The 17658-nt window shown below is 54.8% G+C and overlaps 4 protein-coding genes across 4 annotated transcripts; 1 reads left to right on the top strand and 3 right to left on the bottom strand.

The window, feature by feature from the left end:
- Positions 1–452: 452 nt before the first annotated feature.
- On the bottom strand, positions 453–2075 carry MONBRDRAFT_26615 (uncharacterized protein; the record flags this gene model as incomplete). The annotated part of the gene is made up of 6 exons (XM_001746978.1): positions 453–865; positions 948–1041; positions 1155–1192; positions 1311–1428; positions 1540–1721; positions 1817–2075. 6 exons carry the CDS (start codon positions 2073–2075, stop codon positions 453–455), a joined length of 1104 nt encoding a protein of 367 aa, XP_001747030.1.
- Positions 2076–3300: 1225 nt separating this feature from the next.
- MONBRDRAFT_26614 (uncharacterized protein) lies at positions 3301–6503 on the bottom strand (the record flags this gene model as incomplete). Its single annotated transcript, XM_001746977.1, has 11 exons — positions 3301–3485; positions 3573–3681; positions 3807–3875; positions 4069–4221; positions 4547–4635; positions 4762–4840; positions 4937–5179; positions 5420–5686; positions 5871–5987; positions 6095–6193; positions 6336–6503. The coding sequence occupies 11 exons, from the start codon at positions 6501–6503 to the stop codon at positions 3301–3303; spliced, it is 1578 nt and encodes a 525-aa protein (XP_001747029.1).
- A 665-nt stretch (positions 6504–7168) lies between these two features.
- Positions 7169–9346, top strand: MONBRDRAFT_32982 (uncharacterized protein). Its single transcript, XM_001747103.1, has 10 exons — positions 7169–7193; positions 7299–7420; positions 7521–7584; positions 7728–7768; positions 7877–8011; positions 8148–8264; positions 8366–8491; positions 8639–8901; positions 9023–9090; positions 9177–9346. Exons 2-10 carry the CDS (start codon positions 7354–7356, stop codon positions 9280–9282), a joined length of 987 nt encoding a protein of 328 aa, XP_001747155.1. The 5' UTR covers positions 7169–7193; positions 7299–7353; the 3' UTR covers positions 9283–9346.
- A 3828-nt stretch (positions 9347–13174) lies between these two features.
- MONBRDRAFT_9349 (uncharacterized protein) lies at positions 13175–15273 on the bottom strand (the record flags this gene model as incomplete). The annotated part of the gene is made up of 4 exons (XM_001746976.1): positions 13175–14005; positions 14104–14487; positions 15043–15117; positions 15244–15273. The coding sequence occupies 4 exons, from the start codon at positions 15271–15273 to the stop codon at positions 13175–13177; spliced, it is 1320 nt and encodes a 439-aa protein (XP_001747028.1).
- Positions 15274–17658: the final 2385 nt, after the last annotated feature.

The following is a 17658-nucleotide window of genomic DNA, read 5'->3' as shown; positions in this document are numbered from 1 at the left end:
GTGGAACCCGGCCATTTGTTTGGGAGTTTGTTAGCTTTTGTCGTTTGTGCATTTGGTCCCACGTGCAAGGAACCCAATTTTGAAATTTTAAAAGCGCATAGATTTTTTTTGCAAGGAATGAATTGGCAGGTGTGCGTTGGGATCCTGAGCTGGTGAGGCTCGAGCCAAAACCAGACATCGAGCCAAATGGAGCAGTGACGACAAGGAAGGCCCACAATTTGCACAAACAGAACAGATACACAAAAAAAGAAACAGCACTCGGGTCGTCACACGGCACACCCAAGAAACACCCGCACAAAGCAGATGGCTTGGCTCCAATTCAAGACCTCAACGAACAAGAGAGACTACAAATATTGGGCAACAGGGAACAAAGCTTGGCTTTGGTAAAGTACCGAGAAACCGGCGGCAATGTGGGAGCGATTAGTCCAAAAATTGCAAGGAGCAAAGAAAAGTTAGACGTTGTCCGCTCGCGCAGGGGTCGCCGTGGGCGCGTAGCGCCCGGGATGGGCAGCGAGGCTGGGATCATGAGCGGCCTGCTGGACGGGGTTGGCATGTGTTGTGGGTTGACCTCCAACGGGCAAGTTGTTGTTCGTGCCAGCGCCGTCACCAGCCAGGAGCTGCTCCTCGCGGGGATGATTGCGGCCGGGGGTGAAGTTCTGGCCAGTTGTATGGTTGTTGGCCTCGTTGGGAGGCACAACAACAACCTCATTGGGATGGTAGCGGCCTGGGTGCTGGGCAAATTGGGGCTGGGCGGGTTGAGGGGGCACAGCGACCGGGGGCACAGCAACCGAGTCACGACGATCCTTGCGGCGGAAAATCTCGGAGAAAATGAGGAAGATGGAAGCCAACAGAGGCAGCAGCCAGCCTGTTTGAAACACACCGTGTGAGCTCAGGGTTTGCAAAAAGTAAAACAGGACGGGTGTGTCAAACAAGGAGCTACTGCTTACCGACGATGAAAAGCCCGTAGGAATAGGCAGCGTCGACGTCCGCCACAGAGTCGAATTGTTGATCCTCCACATCATCCTCCTCGCGGTGGAGCCACTATAGTGCCGGGGGAACGCAGTATATCGAATGAGCCAGCATGGGTAGAGCGACGGCGAGTTTCGCCTTTCTCAAAAATTGCTGTCTATCGGATTTAGGAGACGCTGACTTACCACACCAAAGACGATCGTTGCAGCGATGCCCAGAATAGCTGCGCGAGCGGGATGAAATCAAGCAGGGGCGTCATGAAATGGCAGTTGCTTTACTAAAGGCCAGCTACGCGGCCATGGCAAAAGCGACGAGCCAGACACTCGCGATCAAGCACGCACCGCCAATCAAGCTGAGGAAAATCATGGGACCAAACGTCAAGCGGGCCAAGAACATGCTCAGGAAGGCCAGGCCGATGAAGACAACAGAGGCAATGCTGAGACCGCGAGTTGCGTCGCGCTATCGGCAAACAAGAAACGGTAGGCCAAGTAAAATGAGAACACGGCCGGAGACGACTGAGCAGCTGCTCGGTGCGAAACATGAGCGTGGAGAGCGGGAGTGGTCACTCACCAGGTCACACCAGTCGTTCGTCTCATCGCTGCGGTCGGCATCAAAGACGGTGCCCGTGCCACAGCAAACACCAGGGGGCAGATAGTTGTTGCCAGACTGGAAATCGGTCGTCAGAACCGGCAGGTATTGAAGATAAAAGGACGAGGCAGCTGAGGAGCCACAGAAGGGGTCCATTTCAAAGCCTACAGCAATGCCGAGAATGAGTGGTACAGAACTTTTTATCGAGAAAAATTTGAGAGAGCACGTTTGTCAGTTGGCCATGCCAAGTCCAACGTACCATTGACATCCTCCTTGTAATAGTAGACCCAAACTTCGGCGCCGTAGTTGTTTTGCAGGCTGGCCGTCCAGAGACCACGAGTGGCAACCACATCCTCAAACCCATCAATCTCAATGCGTTGCTTGGACCAGACGTCGGAACCAAGAGCAATCAGCATGAGGAGTAGGCCGAGCGTCAAGAGAAAGAGCGCGGTGGCTGCGCTGAGAATGGTTCCCAGGCGATAACGGTAGTCGTTCCGACGCACGGACACAAAAGCCATGGTGTACGGTCGGGGATGCTTCGACACAACCGCGACGGTAGATACAATGCGTGAAGCAGCAACAACTGGTGGCAGAGGTCAAACGACTGGACGGAGCCAGACGGTGGTGGGGTCTGGTCTGAGTCTAGAGTTGGCCGCAGGCAGTGAAAAATGCCACCTTTGCTCGGGCCTGCTCGCTCTCTCTCGGATGTGCGAGGGTAGCGTGGAGGCGCGGCAAGTGTCTTGAGCGGGTGGGGGTGGATACCAAACACGAGATGAAATGGCAGACAACACCAACTGGGCGCTTTCTTGTGGGCAATCCAAGCTGCGTTGCGAGCCGATCATGGTGATTTCCTCAAGCATGGGCAAGGCTAGGCCTTGGCAACATCAAGTGGTGGACGTTTCTGGTGGACCGCTTGGAGGCTTTTCTTGATGTGTTGGCCACGCGTACGAAAAGACTACGCTTCTCTCGTATCCTCTTCTGGTGGCTGTGCCTTTAAACCATTGGCGCTAGCTCGAGAAACAAACATACGGTGGCTGCAGTCGCAAGACTCGTTCGATTGTGCGAGATGAGAGTGCCTGCGATCCCAAAATGCCGCTGTTGGTGATTCAGACGCGGGCGTGAGCGAGGAGGTGTTTCGTAGCCCTCCAGTGGCAGCAGGCAAACACTGATCGACTTTGCAAGGTGTCATCTTTTTCGTAGCCTCCGCCACGCATCGTCTCATCGGGACGGCTGAGCGGAAGGAGCAATGGGGGTGGGTGGAAGGGAGATGTGGGGGAAGGGGAGCATGGTCAAGCGCGTTCCCCCCCCCCCCCCCATGTGGAAGTTGTCACAATGCCACGCACGGGCGTTTTCTTGACTTGTCAAGAGGATCCCAGATTACTCCTCAAGGGCTCCAAGACTCGGCCAGGTGCAACGACTTTCCGCTGTACATCTCCCACCTCGTCGCCCCGTTCCTACCGAGCGAGTCGGATGTTGCCACCGCACCCCCTATCCCCGCAGCCCCCCGTCTCTTATGATTCTCCCAAGCCTGCCCTTCCTGCCACCGATGGACGAGAACGAGAACGACCCTCTTGATCGTGCGCGCGCGTCATCAGAACAAGAGACGGCAACCACACGTTTCTCTCATAAACTGCATGTGTAATGATGTCACGCACTTTTTATCTGACAATTGCGACACACACACACACACACACACACACACACACACACACACACACACACACACACACACAAAATGCGAGCTTAGGCGTCGGTTTGAAGTCGGACGCGGCGAACGGGATTGACGAGGTGGCGGAGGGGCTCGAGAAGATCAGTGGCCAACATGCCTCGCTCGCCGTATGTGCTGGCCACTTCATCGGCTGCCCGCGCATGTAGAGCAGCGCCAACCCGCGCAGCCTCGGAGGGCGACAAACCCTGCGCTAACAAGCCTAAGCACATTCAAGCGGGCAATGAGGCACAAGGTCGACCAAGAACCAGGTTGCCAATTCGATACGCCCTCGTGTCTCGATCCATACCTGTAATGATGCCCGTGAGCGTGTCCCCCATGCCCCCGGAACCCATGCCTGGATTGCCATCGGACACCACCGACACCAAGGAACCATCGTCCACAATGGTCCCAGACCCCTACGAGGCAGAAAAAAAAAAAGAAAAAAAAAAAGAGTGGCTCACTCGTGACGATCCAGCCAGCACAGACACTGAAACAAAATGTAAAACGGAAACAGCCTGCAGTCATCCCTCACGGGCCGCACCTTGAGCAAAATCACGCCCCCGTAGCGTATTTGGAGTTGGCGGGCCGCTGCAAAGCGGTCCTGTTCAACCTGGAAAGCGCGACAATCATGGCCATGGCCATGGCCATGGATAACCATAAATATGAGTGCTGATTTTCACGACACGTGGCTTGAACCGCAGTCTACCCCACCATTCCACCTGCAGCATGACATCCGCAGCATCCCCAACACAAAAAAGGGGGGCGCGCAACGCTTTGGCATGGTGATAAGAAAGCTTGGTTACCTCCGAAGTGCTCACGCCCAGCAGCCGAGCTGCCTCGCCTGGGTGTGGAGTCAGCACCCAATTGGTGCGCGATGGCTCAGACACAACACGGTCCGCCAGCAGATTGAGTGCATCGGCATCCAGCACCACCGGTCGATCCGATTGCGCCAACACCTGAAAGTACGGGCACAAACAACAGGTCATTCAATCCCCTCTGATCCAGTTCTAGATTGGAGAGCGACGTGAAATGCATCACGTGCACTGAGAATGCGGCTTTGCAAATAAAGACCAACCATTCGAAGCAAGTTTTGCCCCCAGGCCTGTTGGCCAAGACCTGGCCCTACGGCAAGCACGGATGCCCACTGCAGGAGCGACGATACAGCTTCCTTGTTCAACTTCACAAGCGCACGAAGCCCGCAACCAGATGAGTACAAGCTACAAGAGGACCATGGCATACTCCACGCAGCTTCGACCTTACAGACGGGAGGGGGTGCCGCACCTCTTCATCGAGCCCCTCGACCATGAGCTCAGGGCGGCCAATGGCTACGGGTGCCAAGCTTTGAGTGTGCGTGACGACACGCACCAAGCCTGGATGCGGGTTAAGAAAGCATCATGAGAAACGTCATCAGTACGTGGGCCTTCGGCCAGAAGCGTTGCGCTTGGCTTTAGGGTAGTAGCCCAAACGTGGTGCGGTTCAGGTCCATCAATACAAACCTGCACCAACGCGCTGGCATGCTTCGCCGGCCATACGGATGGCACCTGGCATGCCCTTGTATCCACCCACGAGGATGGCCTGCCACAGTTCAAACGCCCCCAACCCAACAACTGGGTGAATAACTGACAAAACAATAGGTAGGCTTCAGGACATACAGCATTGCGTTGGCCTGACCTTTCCAAAAGAGCCCTTGTGCGCAGTCATTGGTCTGAGAGCCAGGAGGCGGTCGTCGCGGAGGAGGGACTGATAGCTCACTCGTTCAATCGTGCAAGTGACGAGATTCTCAAAGGCTTGGCGCACATCCAAAGGCGCATAATACAGCCGCCCCACATAGTCGGGAGCCTTGGCCGTCAACAGACCCTTCTTGCACGCAATAAACGTGACCGTGACATCGGCCTGGAAGGCCACTCCAGCAACCTGAACATCAGGGTGAGGCCGAGGTCCCGTGAGTGTTGATGGCATGTTGACCTTCAGGAAATTGATCGGGGTGCCCACCGGTTGCACTCAAAGCCTATGATATTATTTCCCTTTTCTTTTCACTCGGGTATCATCTCTTCCTTTCCACTTTCCAATCAACACAAACCCTTGATGGAGCCAGCATGCCGCCTCCAGAACCCAATCCAAGGACTCTTACACCAGCACACGAACCAAGCATACCTTTCCCGTGTCAGCCAGGATGCCACTGGGTATATCAATGGCCAAACGTAGAGCTGATGGGTGTGCATTAGCTTGTTCAATGGCCCGTCGAAAAGGTCCGGGAGCAATATCGCGATCAAGGCCAATGCCAAAGAGGCCATCAACAATGGCCTGGGTTTCTGAGGGGATGACGAAATGTTCATCCAAGGGCTGGACGACGCCACCCAGCTCAACAAAGCGCTTGTACGCGTTGAGAGCATCTCCCTTGAGCTTCTCCGGATCGCCCACCTTCAGGCAAAATACAAGTAAGAGCAGCCAAAGGACCAAGCATCCCCACACTACCACCCCTCCTCTACTTTTTCGTTTTTCCCTTGGCTGTTGTGACTGTTTTGTCTAGAGCCTCAATCGTTTCGTCTTGTGCATGGTGATGCTTCTTCGCTTCTCCTCTGCAGCAAAAGAATTGCCAACACACCTGAGCGGCATGAACGGTGAGCCCGTTTTCGAGGGCTCGCTGACCGACAATGTAAGCATCCCCTCCGTTGTTTCCCTTGCCAATGAGTAGGGTAATGTGCCGAGCTTCACGTCGTGCCTGATGACAAAAACAGAGGGGTGAGGCAGGACGTGAAACGGATTGAAGAAAGATCAGGGTGGGCGCTAAGCGACAGAATCCTTTGGCAGCAAGGCCTGGCCACGTACAAAGGTCAAAAGTTCATAGGCGGCCGAGCCGGCCCGATGCATCAGATCAGGCATGCTGATGTTCATCTCCTTGGCAGCCCGCGCTTCATTATCGCGCACCTGCCAGACAGAAGCCGCAGAGGGCGGTGGCGGGTGGCAATCAGTTTAATAAGAGGGAATGAAGAGAATGAAGAAAAAAGAGTTCTGTTTCACAGAGCTTTGCCGCGATGACAGGGTGCACCACGACACAAGCTCAATTCACCTGGGCTGCCGTGTAAAGGCGGGTAGGAAGCAGTGGCGTGAAAGCAAAATCGCGATACTCATCCCCTTCGCACGCAGCCTCACCCACTGACTCGCCTCCCGCACAAAAGGAGGCCAAGCGCCCGTGAGGCGGATAAGCCCGGGCAATGTGGTGTGCAGCGTGTGCCATGGCTGCGGGACAGGAGGCCGTGGTCAAGGCCAGTAGCGCTGCTGTCGTAGTCGCTCGAAGGGCGCGTCGACTCTGCCAGAGTCCGCCTGATGACTCCCCACGTCGCAGCCGTGCAATGCGACCCTGCCGAGGTGTGTACGTAGAGACCGTGCGAGGCAGTGTACTGCTGGAACCAGAAAGCCGCACGATCACGTCGCTGATAAAGCCACTCCCTCGTGAAAACATGAGAGATGAATGAACGGAGGCAAAACTCTCCCAGCAACTCTAAAGCCCCGTTTTCATACAAAATTCACGCCACTTGTGTGCCAGCAGCTGTGTGTCACTAGTAGCTTTGTGCTCCCACGGCTCCTACGGCTGCGGGCTGCGGGCTCTACTGCTGTCGCTGTGTCGTGGCTTCCGACGCTTCCGTTTCTCTGAGCGTCGCGACCGCGAAAAAGAAAAAAAAATTGAAAAATGAAAAAAATGGCTCCAGTTGCTCACGGCCCATTTGTCTGACAATAATTGTCAGATAATATGTTTCTGAAGGTAATGAAGCAAAATCTATACTTTACGACGCGTCGAGGAAGAGGAACAGAGTCAGATTCTTTAATGTCAGATTAAGTTAATGCAGCAGGATATCGAGATGTTGATGCTAGAGTGTCAGTTCAAAAGCTTCAGTGGCACAACGACGACGGCCTCCACGAACTTGAGGTGAGGCGGGAGCGCTTGGCTCTGGGTGTCGCGCGCCCCTTGTGGCTCTGCCCCGTGGCTTGGGGTGAAAGAGTGACACGGTGAGATTGTTGCATTCGGGGTTAGCTTGGAGCCTTGGAAGTAGAGTGGGTGTGCTCAAGAGATTGAGGAACTGGCCGCGATGGCTGGTCGTTGGTGCTTGATGGAGAGTGACCCTGGCGTCTTCACGGACCTTATCGAGGGCGTTGGTACGTGTTTACACGTTGTCGTGTTCGGGCGGTTGAGCTTGCGCGAGTGTTCCGGGGACTGGATTTGCGCTGCTCTCATGGTGGCCGGCTGTCCCCACAGGCGTCAAGGGTGTGCAAGTCGAGGAACTTTGGGCTTTGGACGTGGACGCGCTCAAGCAGCTGGCGTATGTGATCCTGCTTCCACGTCACTTGTCCACACCGCCTTGGGCTGTATTTGGTTCCCCTTGTGTGCTTTGTGCTTACCACGACAAAGCGACACACGAGCTGGCGGCCAATCTGACTCGCAATAACGGCTGCCCCTATCCAGACCCGTCTACGGTTTAGTGTTTCTCTTCAAGTTTACGCCTGGTGCGTCAAGTCACTCGCACCAGTCTGGTAGCCTTGGGGCCTGAACGACTTGGATACGCTCTTATTTGCCACGATTTGGTTTCTGCGGGGTGCTCGTTGTGCTAACAGAGGCGCACAAGTCGGAGACGCAACCCATCGACTACAAGATCCCCGGCCTATTTTTTGCGCACCAAGTCATCAACAATGCCTGCGCCACTCAGGCCATCCTGTCCATTCTCCTCAACGCTCCGGACATTGAGCTCGGTTCGCGTACTGCTGCTGGAACCTTGACACTTGCTTGTTTCCCATCGACAATTGCTGCAAGGTGAACCATGCTCGCTGACACCAATCCTCATGTTCACTGCTGTTCGTGCGCTGCTCGTGGTCTGTTCTGTGCCAGGTGAACATTTGACTGGCTTCAAATCATTTGCCAATGAGTTGGATCCGGAGACGGCCGGCCTGGCCATCAGCAACAGCGAAGAACTACGCACTGTCCACAACAGCTTCTCGCGTCAAGGTTCGCCGCCCGGTACCCAATGCTCAGTGCCCTTGATGGCCGTGATTTGAGCCGTGGGATATCATGTGTGTGTGTGAATTTGCGGGTGCATCTTGCCATAGAGACTTTCACAATGGAAGAGAAGGTGGCGGACAAGGATGACGACGTGTATCATTTTATCGCTTATGTACCCCATGGCGGTCGCCTGTACGAGCTGGATGGACTACAACGCGGTCCAATCGATCACGGTCTGTCGAGCCTGTGCAGCGACCATGCATCCCCTCTTCCTTTTGTCATGCTCTCGTCTTGTTTGTATGTGTCATGTGTTGCTGTTTTTTTCCCTCTTGCTGTCTATGTCTATCAATGTTCATTTTACCTTTGGCGAAACGTGTTAGGACCGGTGGGCGAAGAATGGGTGGAGACGGTTGTGCCGGTACTGCAGAAGCGGATTGAGCGGTACACGTCCACGGAGATTCGCTTCAACCTCATGGCTGTGTGCCGCGATCGACGAGAAGCCCTCGAGGAGGAGAAGGAGAATGCCGAGTCCATGGCATTGTCCTTGCCGGAGGCGTCGCCCGAGGCAGCCGAATGGCAGGCCAAGGCCGCGGAATTTGAGGCTCAGCTTCAGCAAGAGCACGCCAAGCGTCAGAACTGGAAGGTACGAAAGTCACTGGTTGGCACTGCCTCAAGGACAAAAGCCTGCAACCTGAAGCTCCAGCCGGGAGGCTGAGTTTCTTTAGCTCCTCTGTAAGCTTCACCAATCCTTCAATGTGTGACAGGACGAGAACCGCCGCCGCAAGCACAATTACATCCCCTTTATTTTGGAGCTCATGCGCAGCCTGGCCCGGTATGTGAACGCTGATGCAGCTCTCACCATGAGACGAAAGCCGCCACTCGTCCATCCTCATCTCAATGAATGACCCGTCTCCCCAGGGAAAAGCGTTTGCAGCCGCTGGTAGCCGAAGCCAAGCGCAAGGCCGTCGAGCGCCTCGACCAACAGAAGCGCACCGGCACCGAGCCCAAGACCCCCAAGCAATAGCATGCCCAGCCCCTTGAGCTAGCGTGATTTGTCTGACAAACCCGAATTTCGCTTTGTAAATTTTCGTATCATCTTCCATCTAAAAACACCCTCTCCAACCTCACAAATATCCAGCATATTCCCATCCATGTGCGTTGCCTGTGCTTCTTTTTCAGGCGCACACACAACATCTTGTTTCCCATGCAAACTCCACCCTAGCCCAAATCACACACGTAGCCGAGGCCCTCTCTCACTCATTTCCCAACACACACGTAAGGAATTCCTTGGCACATGGGTCGAGTCTCCCAGTCTCCCAATCAGAAGCTTATTTTCGCTTGACTTTCCGTTGGTCCGAGTCTGCAAAGAGATTCGGCCAATGCTCTCTCTCTCTCTCTCGCTCTCTCTCTCTCTCTCTTTTTTTTTTTTTTTCACAGACGAGACGGCGGCGGCTTCCTGTCTGGTGCTGAGTTCAGAGACGTGTTGATGCACCGGGAGGGTGCAAGATAGAACTGGCTACTGCTGCGAGGGACTGAGAAGACTTTGTTTGGCCTCGGTAGCCTCGTGAATAGCAGGTACAGGCAACTCTTGGCAGCTGCGCTTGCTCGACAGTTCAGCCTAACGGCCAGCCGTTTTTTCTCTCTCGCTCGGTCGCTCGGTCGCTCGGTCGCTTTTTCCGTTGCGGGCTGTTTGTGGTCTCAAGGCATTAGATTGAGCGTGCGTGCCAATGCCTGTGGGAACAGAAGACCGGCTTGATCCTCTTGGTCCTGAGGTTTTTTGTTTCATTTTTCCTTTTTCCTTTTTTTTTTTAAACTGTGGTACCTCTTGAGTTTGCGGACCTCCGCCATCTCGAAAGGACCGGACAGGGTATGGCAACTGGATGACTCACTGCCTGCTTGTTCCTGTTTCTCACACTCCAGGGCTGAACCCTTGCTAGACAGGGTGAACTTATTGCGGTGTGTCGTGTCCACTTTTGTGGGTCTCAGGTGTGACGTTCCCGCCCTCCCATACCTCTTCAAGCTCCCGCCCACCCTTGCATGCCTCTGCGCTCCCCCACCCCTTCCTCTGACAAACCGCTAACATCGTTTTTGTCTCCTTATGCCCTGTTCCCCTGTCGTACCACATCCATGCAAGTAGACAATGCTCGATACACAGCCAGATACAGCTGCCTCCCTCCTCCTCAACGTTGCCCGACAGCCGGCTGCTCGCACAAGCCGGCCCGGGCGATCTTCACATCCAGCCTCAAGTGCCGCTTCGCTAGGGCCCGAGAAGGCCCTGCTGCATACTATTCTCTCCGAAACTGGCCAACTCAACCCATCCTCTTCCTCCAGAGTGGTTGCGGCCCAGGCGCCTCGGCACAATTCTACCGCCAGTCGGCCACCATCAACCGCCACCATGTCTGAAGACCTGGGGGTGACTTGTTCGTACGTTCATCAGCCTCGTGGCCACCCCTGCCTTGCTGAGCTCTTCCACCCCCGCCGTTCTGCCCCATCCCTCCCGTTATGCCCTTACGTGTGCTGCTGCTGCTGCTGCCGTGAACCTCTTTTCCGTAGCTATCCGGGTTGCAACAAACATTTCAAGCGCAAACGGGATTGCGTTGTGCATGAGCGCATCCACACGGGTGAAAAGCCCTTTGCCTGTCAAGTCGCCAACTGTGGGCTCCGCTTTACTCAACAGGGCTCCCTCATTCGCCACATGCGTATACATAATGACGGTACGTCCATCTTTTCTGCCTGCTTCAACTTTTGCTTTCCTTCCCGCTGTTTTACTGGGTCCCTGTTGACTGCACACCACCTCTGATCCTGTCATCTTCGTGTAGAAAAACCCTACAAGTGTGAAAAATGTGGTGCTGCTTTTCGTGAGCAGGGCAACCTGGTAACTCATAACCGCACCCATACCGGAGGTCAGTGCTCAATTTTTTTGGGGGCTCAGTTGACGTATCCTGCCCGCCTCACCTTTGCGGAATCGCCCGTGGATAGAGAAACCCTACACTTGCGAGATCTGCAAGCGCAATTTTTCACAGCGCTCCATTCTCAATCGCCATCGCAAAACGCACGATCGCAAGTGAGTTTCCTGGTTTTGCATTATCTCGCCCAAGCCACCCCTTCCTCTCGTGTCAATTTTGCCGTGCTGCACTGAGCTCACTTCATGGCGCGTGCCATGCATGTAGAGCCAAGCGTGGCCGACCACAAAAAAAGCGCACTCCAGAACCGGACGCTCAGACCGCCACTTCCAAAGCAGTCGCAACCTCAAATAACAAGCCTGCTGAAGCTCTCAACATGGCGACTCGAGCCACAGCTGCGGCTGCTGCCGCGACGCTTGCTAATTTGGGTGCTACCATGGCCAATACGAATAATGCCGCCGCCAAGCCTGCTCGTCGGAAGCTTCAGCGTCCTGCGCCCCTCAACGATGTGATGCAACCTACCACGGTGCGGACACCCATCCCAGTACTGACCGGTGTCCCTGTCGTGGCACCCCCTACCTCTGATTCCCTGTCAACACCCACCCATTTCGTAAACGCCAACACCTCCTTGCCCAGTCCCGGCGTGGACTTGGTCCACTTTCTTTCCGAGTCCCCGGGCGTCTTCTCGCCAAGCTACCTCTCCATGTTCTCCAATTTAGCAGGCCGTCCCTCGCTACTGCCCAATGCTGCGCTCATGAGCCATCAACTCTCCAATGCCATGTCCAGTGCCAAACCACTGGCTGCCGCCCAGCGCAACCCGGCCAAACGAGGTGCTAGCGTGGCCTCCGCTCCGGGCTCTGCTTCGGCAAGCGACGGAGGCACCAACAATGGCGCTCCTGCGCGCAAGAAAAATGCGCCTTTCCGTGTCGACTTTGCTCAGGCTTCCTCTCAAAGCAAGCCAAGCAGCATGCCCAAGGCCCCGCAACTGACCCACGATGCGGAAATTCAGGATCAGCTTTTGGATGGACTGAAGCACCGTCAAGAACATGCCCCCGACTTTGGCCCCGATGCCTCTGTCGTATGTAGCCCGCTCCCCTTCAGTGGTTTGCGGCCAAATGCCTGGATGCAAACTCACCCCACATTTTTTTTCCTCTTTTGTGTTTGGCTCCATCAGGCTAAGCTACAAGCGCTTGCCGCCGTGGCAGCCGAATCGCACGCATCCGAGGTTCGTCAAACGAAAAGGCCAGCCAAGCAGAGCTCATCGGCTCTGTCTGGTGCCAGCAAAGGAGGCAAGCAATCCCAGTCTTCACCCCTGACAAAGCCTGCGGGCAAGAAACAATTGACATGAGCCATCTGCTGTTCAGGATGGCCCTGTCGCGTGATGAATCATCCTAGCATACGCTTGCATGTTTACTTTGCTCTGATCCCGAGTGGGATCGTTTCTTTTGTGTTTTCTTTTCCTCTCTCTCTCTCTCTCTCTCTCCCTCTCTTCCCTCTCTCTCTCTCTCTCTCTCTCTTCCCTCTCTCTCTCTCTCTCTCTCTCTCTCTCTCTCTCTCTTTCTTCTTTCCTTTTTTTTTTTGTGTTTGTCTGTTTTTCCTTGTCTTGCAGTTCTTCCCTGTTAGTATTTCTCGAGTCTGAAGCGTGCCTGGCTTGGGTCTGATGGGCCCCCAGCACACACGTAGAACCTTTGCCCCAGTCCTTCGCTCGTGTGCCTTCCTCAGGTCGTAGGACGAGCTGTGTTTTGAATCTACCAAGCGCTTGGCTTTTTGATTCCATTTCCACGTGAGCCTCGTGGATATGATCGATCTTGTTTCTTCACCACCTCTGTATGCGCTCCTTGTTTGAGCGACATTTGAAATACATCTTCTTCTCTTCGGTCATTCCGTGTCTACAAGAACAATCAGATGTCAACAAGACTTGGCACAGTGAAGAAATGGCTAATGTAATTTCAAGTTCATCAGAATTGACATGATCCGTATGCTTTTCAAGTGAACCAATACAAAGCAACGCTCTCAGAGCGTCATGGCCTCAGGCTCATCAATCTCGCCAAACTCAAGCATGGCATCGTCGCTGTCATGCTCGCTATCTGCCTCCGAGTCATCGGCATCCAGCTTTGAAGATGCCCCAGTGTGCACCTCTATGGATGGGAGTTGGACGCCATTGACAGATGGCAGCGTCGAAGCAGCCGCACCTGGCGCGTCGGGCAAAGAATCCATATCCAGCCGTAGCGACGCACGACCGCTCTCCTCCGAAACACGGCTCCTGGGAGTGTCACGCCTTGAAGTTTGACTGCGCGGCTGCAGCTTCTTTCGGCGAGCAAGATCAAGCACTAGCCGGCTCACTTTGGGTTCGTGACTAGCCTTTTGCTCGGTCTCAGATTCAAGCTCGTCATCAAGGAGCTGTGAGATCAGGGTTTCAAGGTCACCGAGCTTGGAAGGAACCAATGCGACTGCGCATGGCACTGACAAGCTTGCCGAGCGCTGATCAGAGTCCATGGGATCCACAGCTGCAGATGTGGACACAGGCGCGACGGGATGGGCTGAAGGGGCCGGCCTGACTTGTGGGGCATTGGACTCAGACTCGGAATCGGACGACAGCAGCAAGACATTGCCGTGCTGTTGCCTTGAAACAGCAGGCTTGACAACACAATTGCGAGTCGAATCGCGTCGCTGCACAGCCAAAGGGCTGTCAGCATCATCGCTGCTCTGCGCTTGGTCATCCCCCTCAACGGGCCTGCCGTGAAAGAATTCATCAATGGCACGCCGAAAAGCGAAATGAAGCTTGATGGGTCCGCACGGCTGCACATGGCGGCGTCGAGCATTGACTTCCGCCATGTATGTCACCTGCATAAAATCGAATGACCCAAGAGAAATGCTGAGTCTTGCTGGTCCACCAACGTAAGGAACGAGACAGACATGAAGCACCGCAATAACAGGCATACCTCGCGAAATTTGTGTTTGGGGGTTGAATGCCGAGGCTGTCCGCCCCAACTCTTGGCGTAGTGTGTCTCTGTGACGCAGCTAAGCATAGAGTCGTGCAAACGAGTTTTGGTGGCACCACAGCAGGGTGGTGATGGTATAGCGTGGAGAGCCCAGTGAGGTATCGGGTGGCATGGGGGGCCAAATGATGCAAGCAGGCTAGCCAGAGCAAAGGCTTGGAAGCCAAATCCAAGCACGAACCGGTCTAAGATGGCATAGAGAGAAATGCGGTCGGCCTCTTGCCAATCTTGACGAAAAAGAGCCATGTCATTGAGCTCCATTGACCTTGCCGGGTCTGTTCGCCGAGCCCACTTTGGAAGCTCCGACTGGTAATATAGCCATTCCACCTGATGACGGCAGCCCACGAGCGAGTCAGATCAAAAGAAGGGAAGAAAAGTTCGAGGCGACCAGGATGAGATGCCGGCTAAGAGAGCAAGGTTGGATGAGCCTCACCGCGGCGACCTGCGTGCTGTGTTTTGAACAACGCCACATTTCGCTAATGCGCACAACTGCTTCATCTGTGCGTAGCTGATGCCTCGCGCATCGCAAACCAGCCCCATCGTCGGCCAAATATTTGACGATACAGAAGTCCTAATTGGGGTTTCGACAGAAAGATGGATCAGTTGGGGGCATGCGTCAAGTGGAGGAGTGTTCTATGAGAAGCTCGAGGCGTCGGTTTTGGCGACCTACGCCTTTCTTGATGATAAACTTATTAAAGAGCTTGATTTTGGAATAGAAGATGCGCCTGTCTCGGGCAGGCTGACTCGGACGTAGCGGTGCAGCGACAGCGAGCAAAGAAAGGTCATGTAAGCCCCGGAAAGAGAAGACCCCCCGTGAAACTCTCCCCCACTGGATCTGATAAAACAGCTCGTGCATCCTGTGCAACCTGTGCCGCCACCTACCTGTTTGAGTTCCTCTAGATCCTCAATGGGAGTTGCATTCGGCGGGTTGGAGATACCGTCGCAACCCGGGCACTCCTGTACCAACCAATCAACCACCATGAAACAGACCGCAGTTGAAACAATGCAGCCATCAGCTCGTGACCGTATTTCATGCGGCATGACCCGCCCCGGCCATGTTAAGAAAAGAAGTCGACCACCCACCTTGGCATCCTCAACTCTGCTGTTCGCCATGCTGAGCCTTTCGTTCAAGGATCACCCCCGACCCACCATCGCCAGGCCCCGGGTCCAACCCAACTCAACCCCCTCCTTTGAACAAATCCAGCCAACGCTCACACTCTTTTCTCCAAGGACCACGACCCACACCGCCAGTCAAGTCAAGTCAACCCCGACCCCCAGCCAGCGCACACACACACACATTCGGCACTTTTAATTTGTGTGTGTGCTTGTGTGTGTGTGTGTGTGTGTGCTTGTGTGTGTGTGTGTGTGTGTGTGTGTATGTGTGTGTGTGTGTGTGTGTGTGTGTGTGTGTGTGTGTGTGTGTGTGTGTGTGTGTGTGTGCGTGTGTGTGTGTGTGTGTGCGTGTGTGTGTGTGTGTGTGTGTGTGTGTGTGCGTGTGTGTGTGTGTGTGTGTGAAAATGCTGACAATAACGGTAGCAGTCCAGAGGACGAATGCAGTGAGAGGTGGTGTATTTCTCTTCCTTGACAACGTCTGGGTGCAGCGACAACAAAAGGTACGAAAGTGGGTGAAAAGGCAGCCAATGGCAGCCGGGATCGAGAGCTGGAGGGGCCTGGTTCGGTCAGGTGGAAGGTGGGGCCTTGCTCAGACATGGGCTCGATCGGGCGAATGCAGCTGCTTTGTTGGGAGATTGACGTTCTTTGTGTTTTTCTCGGTTTTTTTCACGGTATGCTACTTGTCTTGCCAGGTTGCCGGGGCTCAGCCTGAACCCGGCCGGTCTGCACATCACACCATCGAGGATGGAGTATACTGGTAAGATGCCGCGTGGTCGTCGAAAGCACCAGCGCAGTTTCCGCACCTATGACTGTGCTGCTTTTCCTCATGTTCCATGTGGAGACACGGCTCACATGTCCTGGTCTTTGTGCGTCTCTGTCTCCTTCCCCAAGGGAGCAGTTACGAAGGTGACACCAAAAACAATCGGTGCGTCCTCAATAAAGCGCACGCTCGTGTGAGGCCCCGTGTCTTGGCGTCTCGGTGATTCATGCGGGCTGTGGATTAGGCTCGAGGGCGCAGGCACCTATACATTTGCCAATGGCACCCGATACATCGGCGAGATGAAGGATGGCATGTTCGTTTCATTTAACCGTGTGGTAGCGCTCTCGTCTGCTGTCAGGCGTTGCGACCCGGCCTAGGCTGAGGCAAGAGACAGCTTGACGATTTTCGCACAGCAAGCTGACCCCAGCTGTGTTGTTGCCACAACGTGTGCCCTGCGTCCCTGAACGTTTTAGGTTTCATGGACAGGGCGTGCTCCACTTTTCCAACGGCGCCACTTTCGCCGCCGAGTGGCGTGAGGGCAAGGCTGTAGGCGAGGGCCACGCGCAGGTCTGTGCTTTCAACTGCTGTCGCACATGGTCCATGATGTCGGATGGTGCTGCGTTGCTCAGCTCCCACAGATGTGAGCTGCTTCATCGCGTCGTCACGTGTCTGTTTTTGCCAACAATATCAACGCTCGTCTCGACAGGGGTCATACACTTTCAAGGACGGCCTGCAGTACCTGGAACGGGAATGGGAGTATTGCAATGGAGACGATCGGCGCTTTTATCAGGAACTACTGCATGGCATTGAACCTGCCGGTACGTTGCCACACCCTCAAGCCAACTGATTGAGGTAGCACTACTTCAACCCCTCTCTCCTCTCTACGCCATGGTATTGTATGAAGCGCGCGGGGAGCTGATGTCTCGGCGCGTCCATAGGTCGCAGTCGCCAGCGTGACTCTGGCCAAGCAGCTGTCATTCCCAAGGGCATGTATGATGTTGGGGATGGCTATTTGGACCCTGAAGCCAAGGTTGTCTTCAATTATGACGGCACGGAGTTGCGCAAGGCCGAGGCAGGCGAACCGGAATGGGCAGCTCGCACCTGCCGACGCGCCTAACCTTTGATCTCTATCCACCAATCTGCTGAGCTGAGCCAACGGCGGCATGCTTTTGGTCGACAGGCCGGCCGTGTCCAAGAGTCCTTCTCAACCACCAAAACAAGGTAGACACGAGCCACGTGCCCGCTGGGCTTAGGGCAAAAGGCCTTCTGACCGTAAATGTTCCAGCAACGAGCTGTACAGGAGGAGCATGCGAGATGATCAAGGCCTCATGAGTTGGTTGATAGGCAGCAGCGAACAGCAACCGGGGGCTGCGCCTCCTTTGTGAATCATATCGAAATTGTCAAACCGTCTCTGTCTAGTACCCCTCCAAAAGCTCTCCCTCTCTCTCCCTCTCTCTCTCTCTCTATATCACAATCCTTGCGTCTAGATCAGCGCCACTTGATGCACAAAAGTGCAGCTTACTTACCCGGAGGCAAAATCACGCGCGGTGATGAAGCATCCCGCATCCCGCATCACGTCATCTGTTTGAGTGGTCAGCAGGCCCACGGTGGGAATCTGGGCAGCA

Source organism: Monosiga brevicollis, genomic scaffold (genome assembly GCF_000002865.3).
Source record: "Monosiga brevicollis MX1 MONBRscaffold_15 genomic scaffold, whole genome shotgun sequence".
Classification (NCBI taxonomy): Eukaryota; class Choanoflagellata; order Craspedida; family Salpingoecidae; genus Monosiga; species Monosiga brevicollis.
Note: the sequence above shows the minus strand (reverse complement) of the source record. Positions and strands in the feature narration are given on the sequence as shown.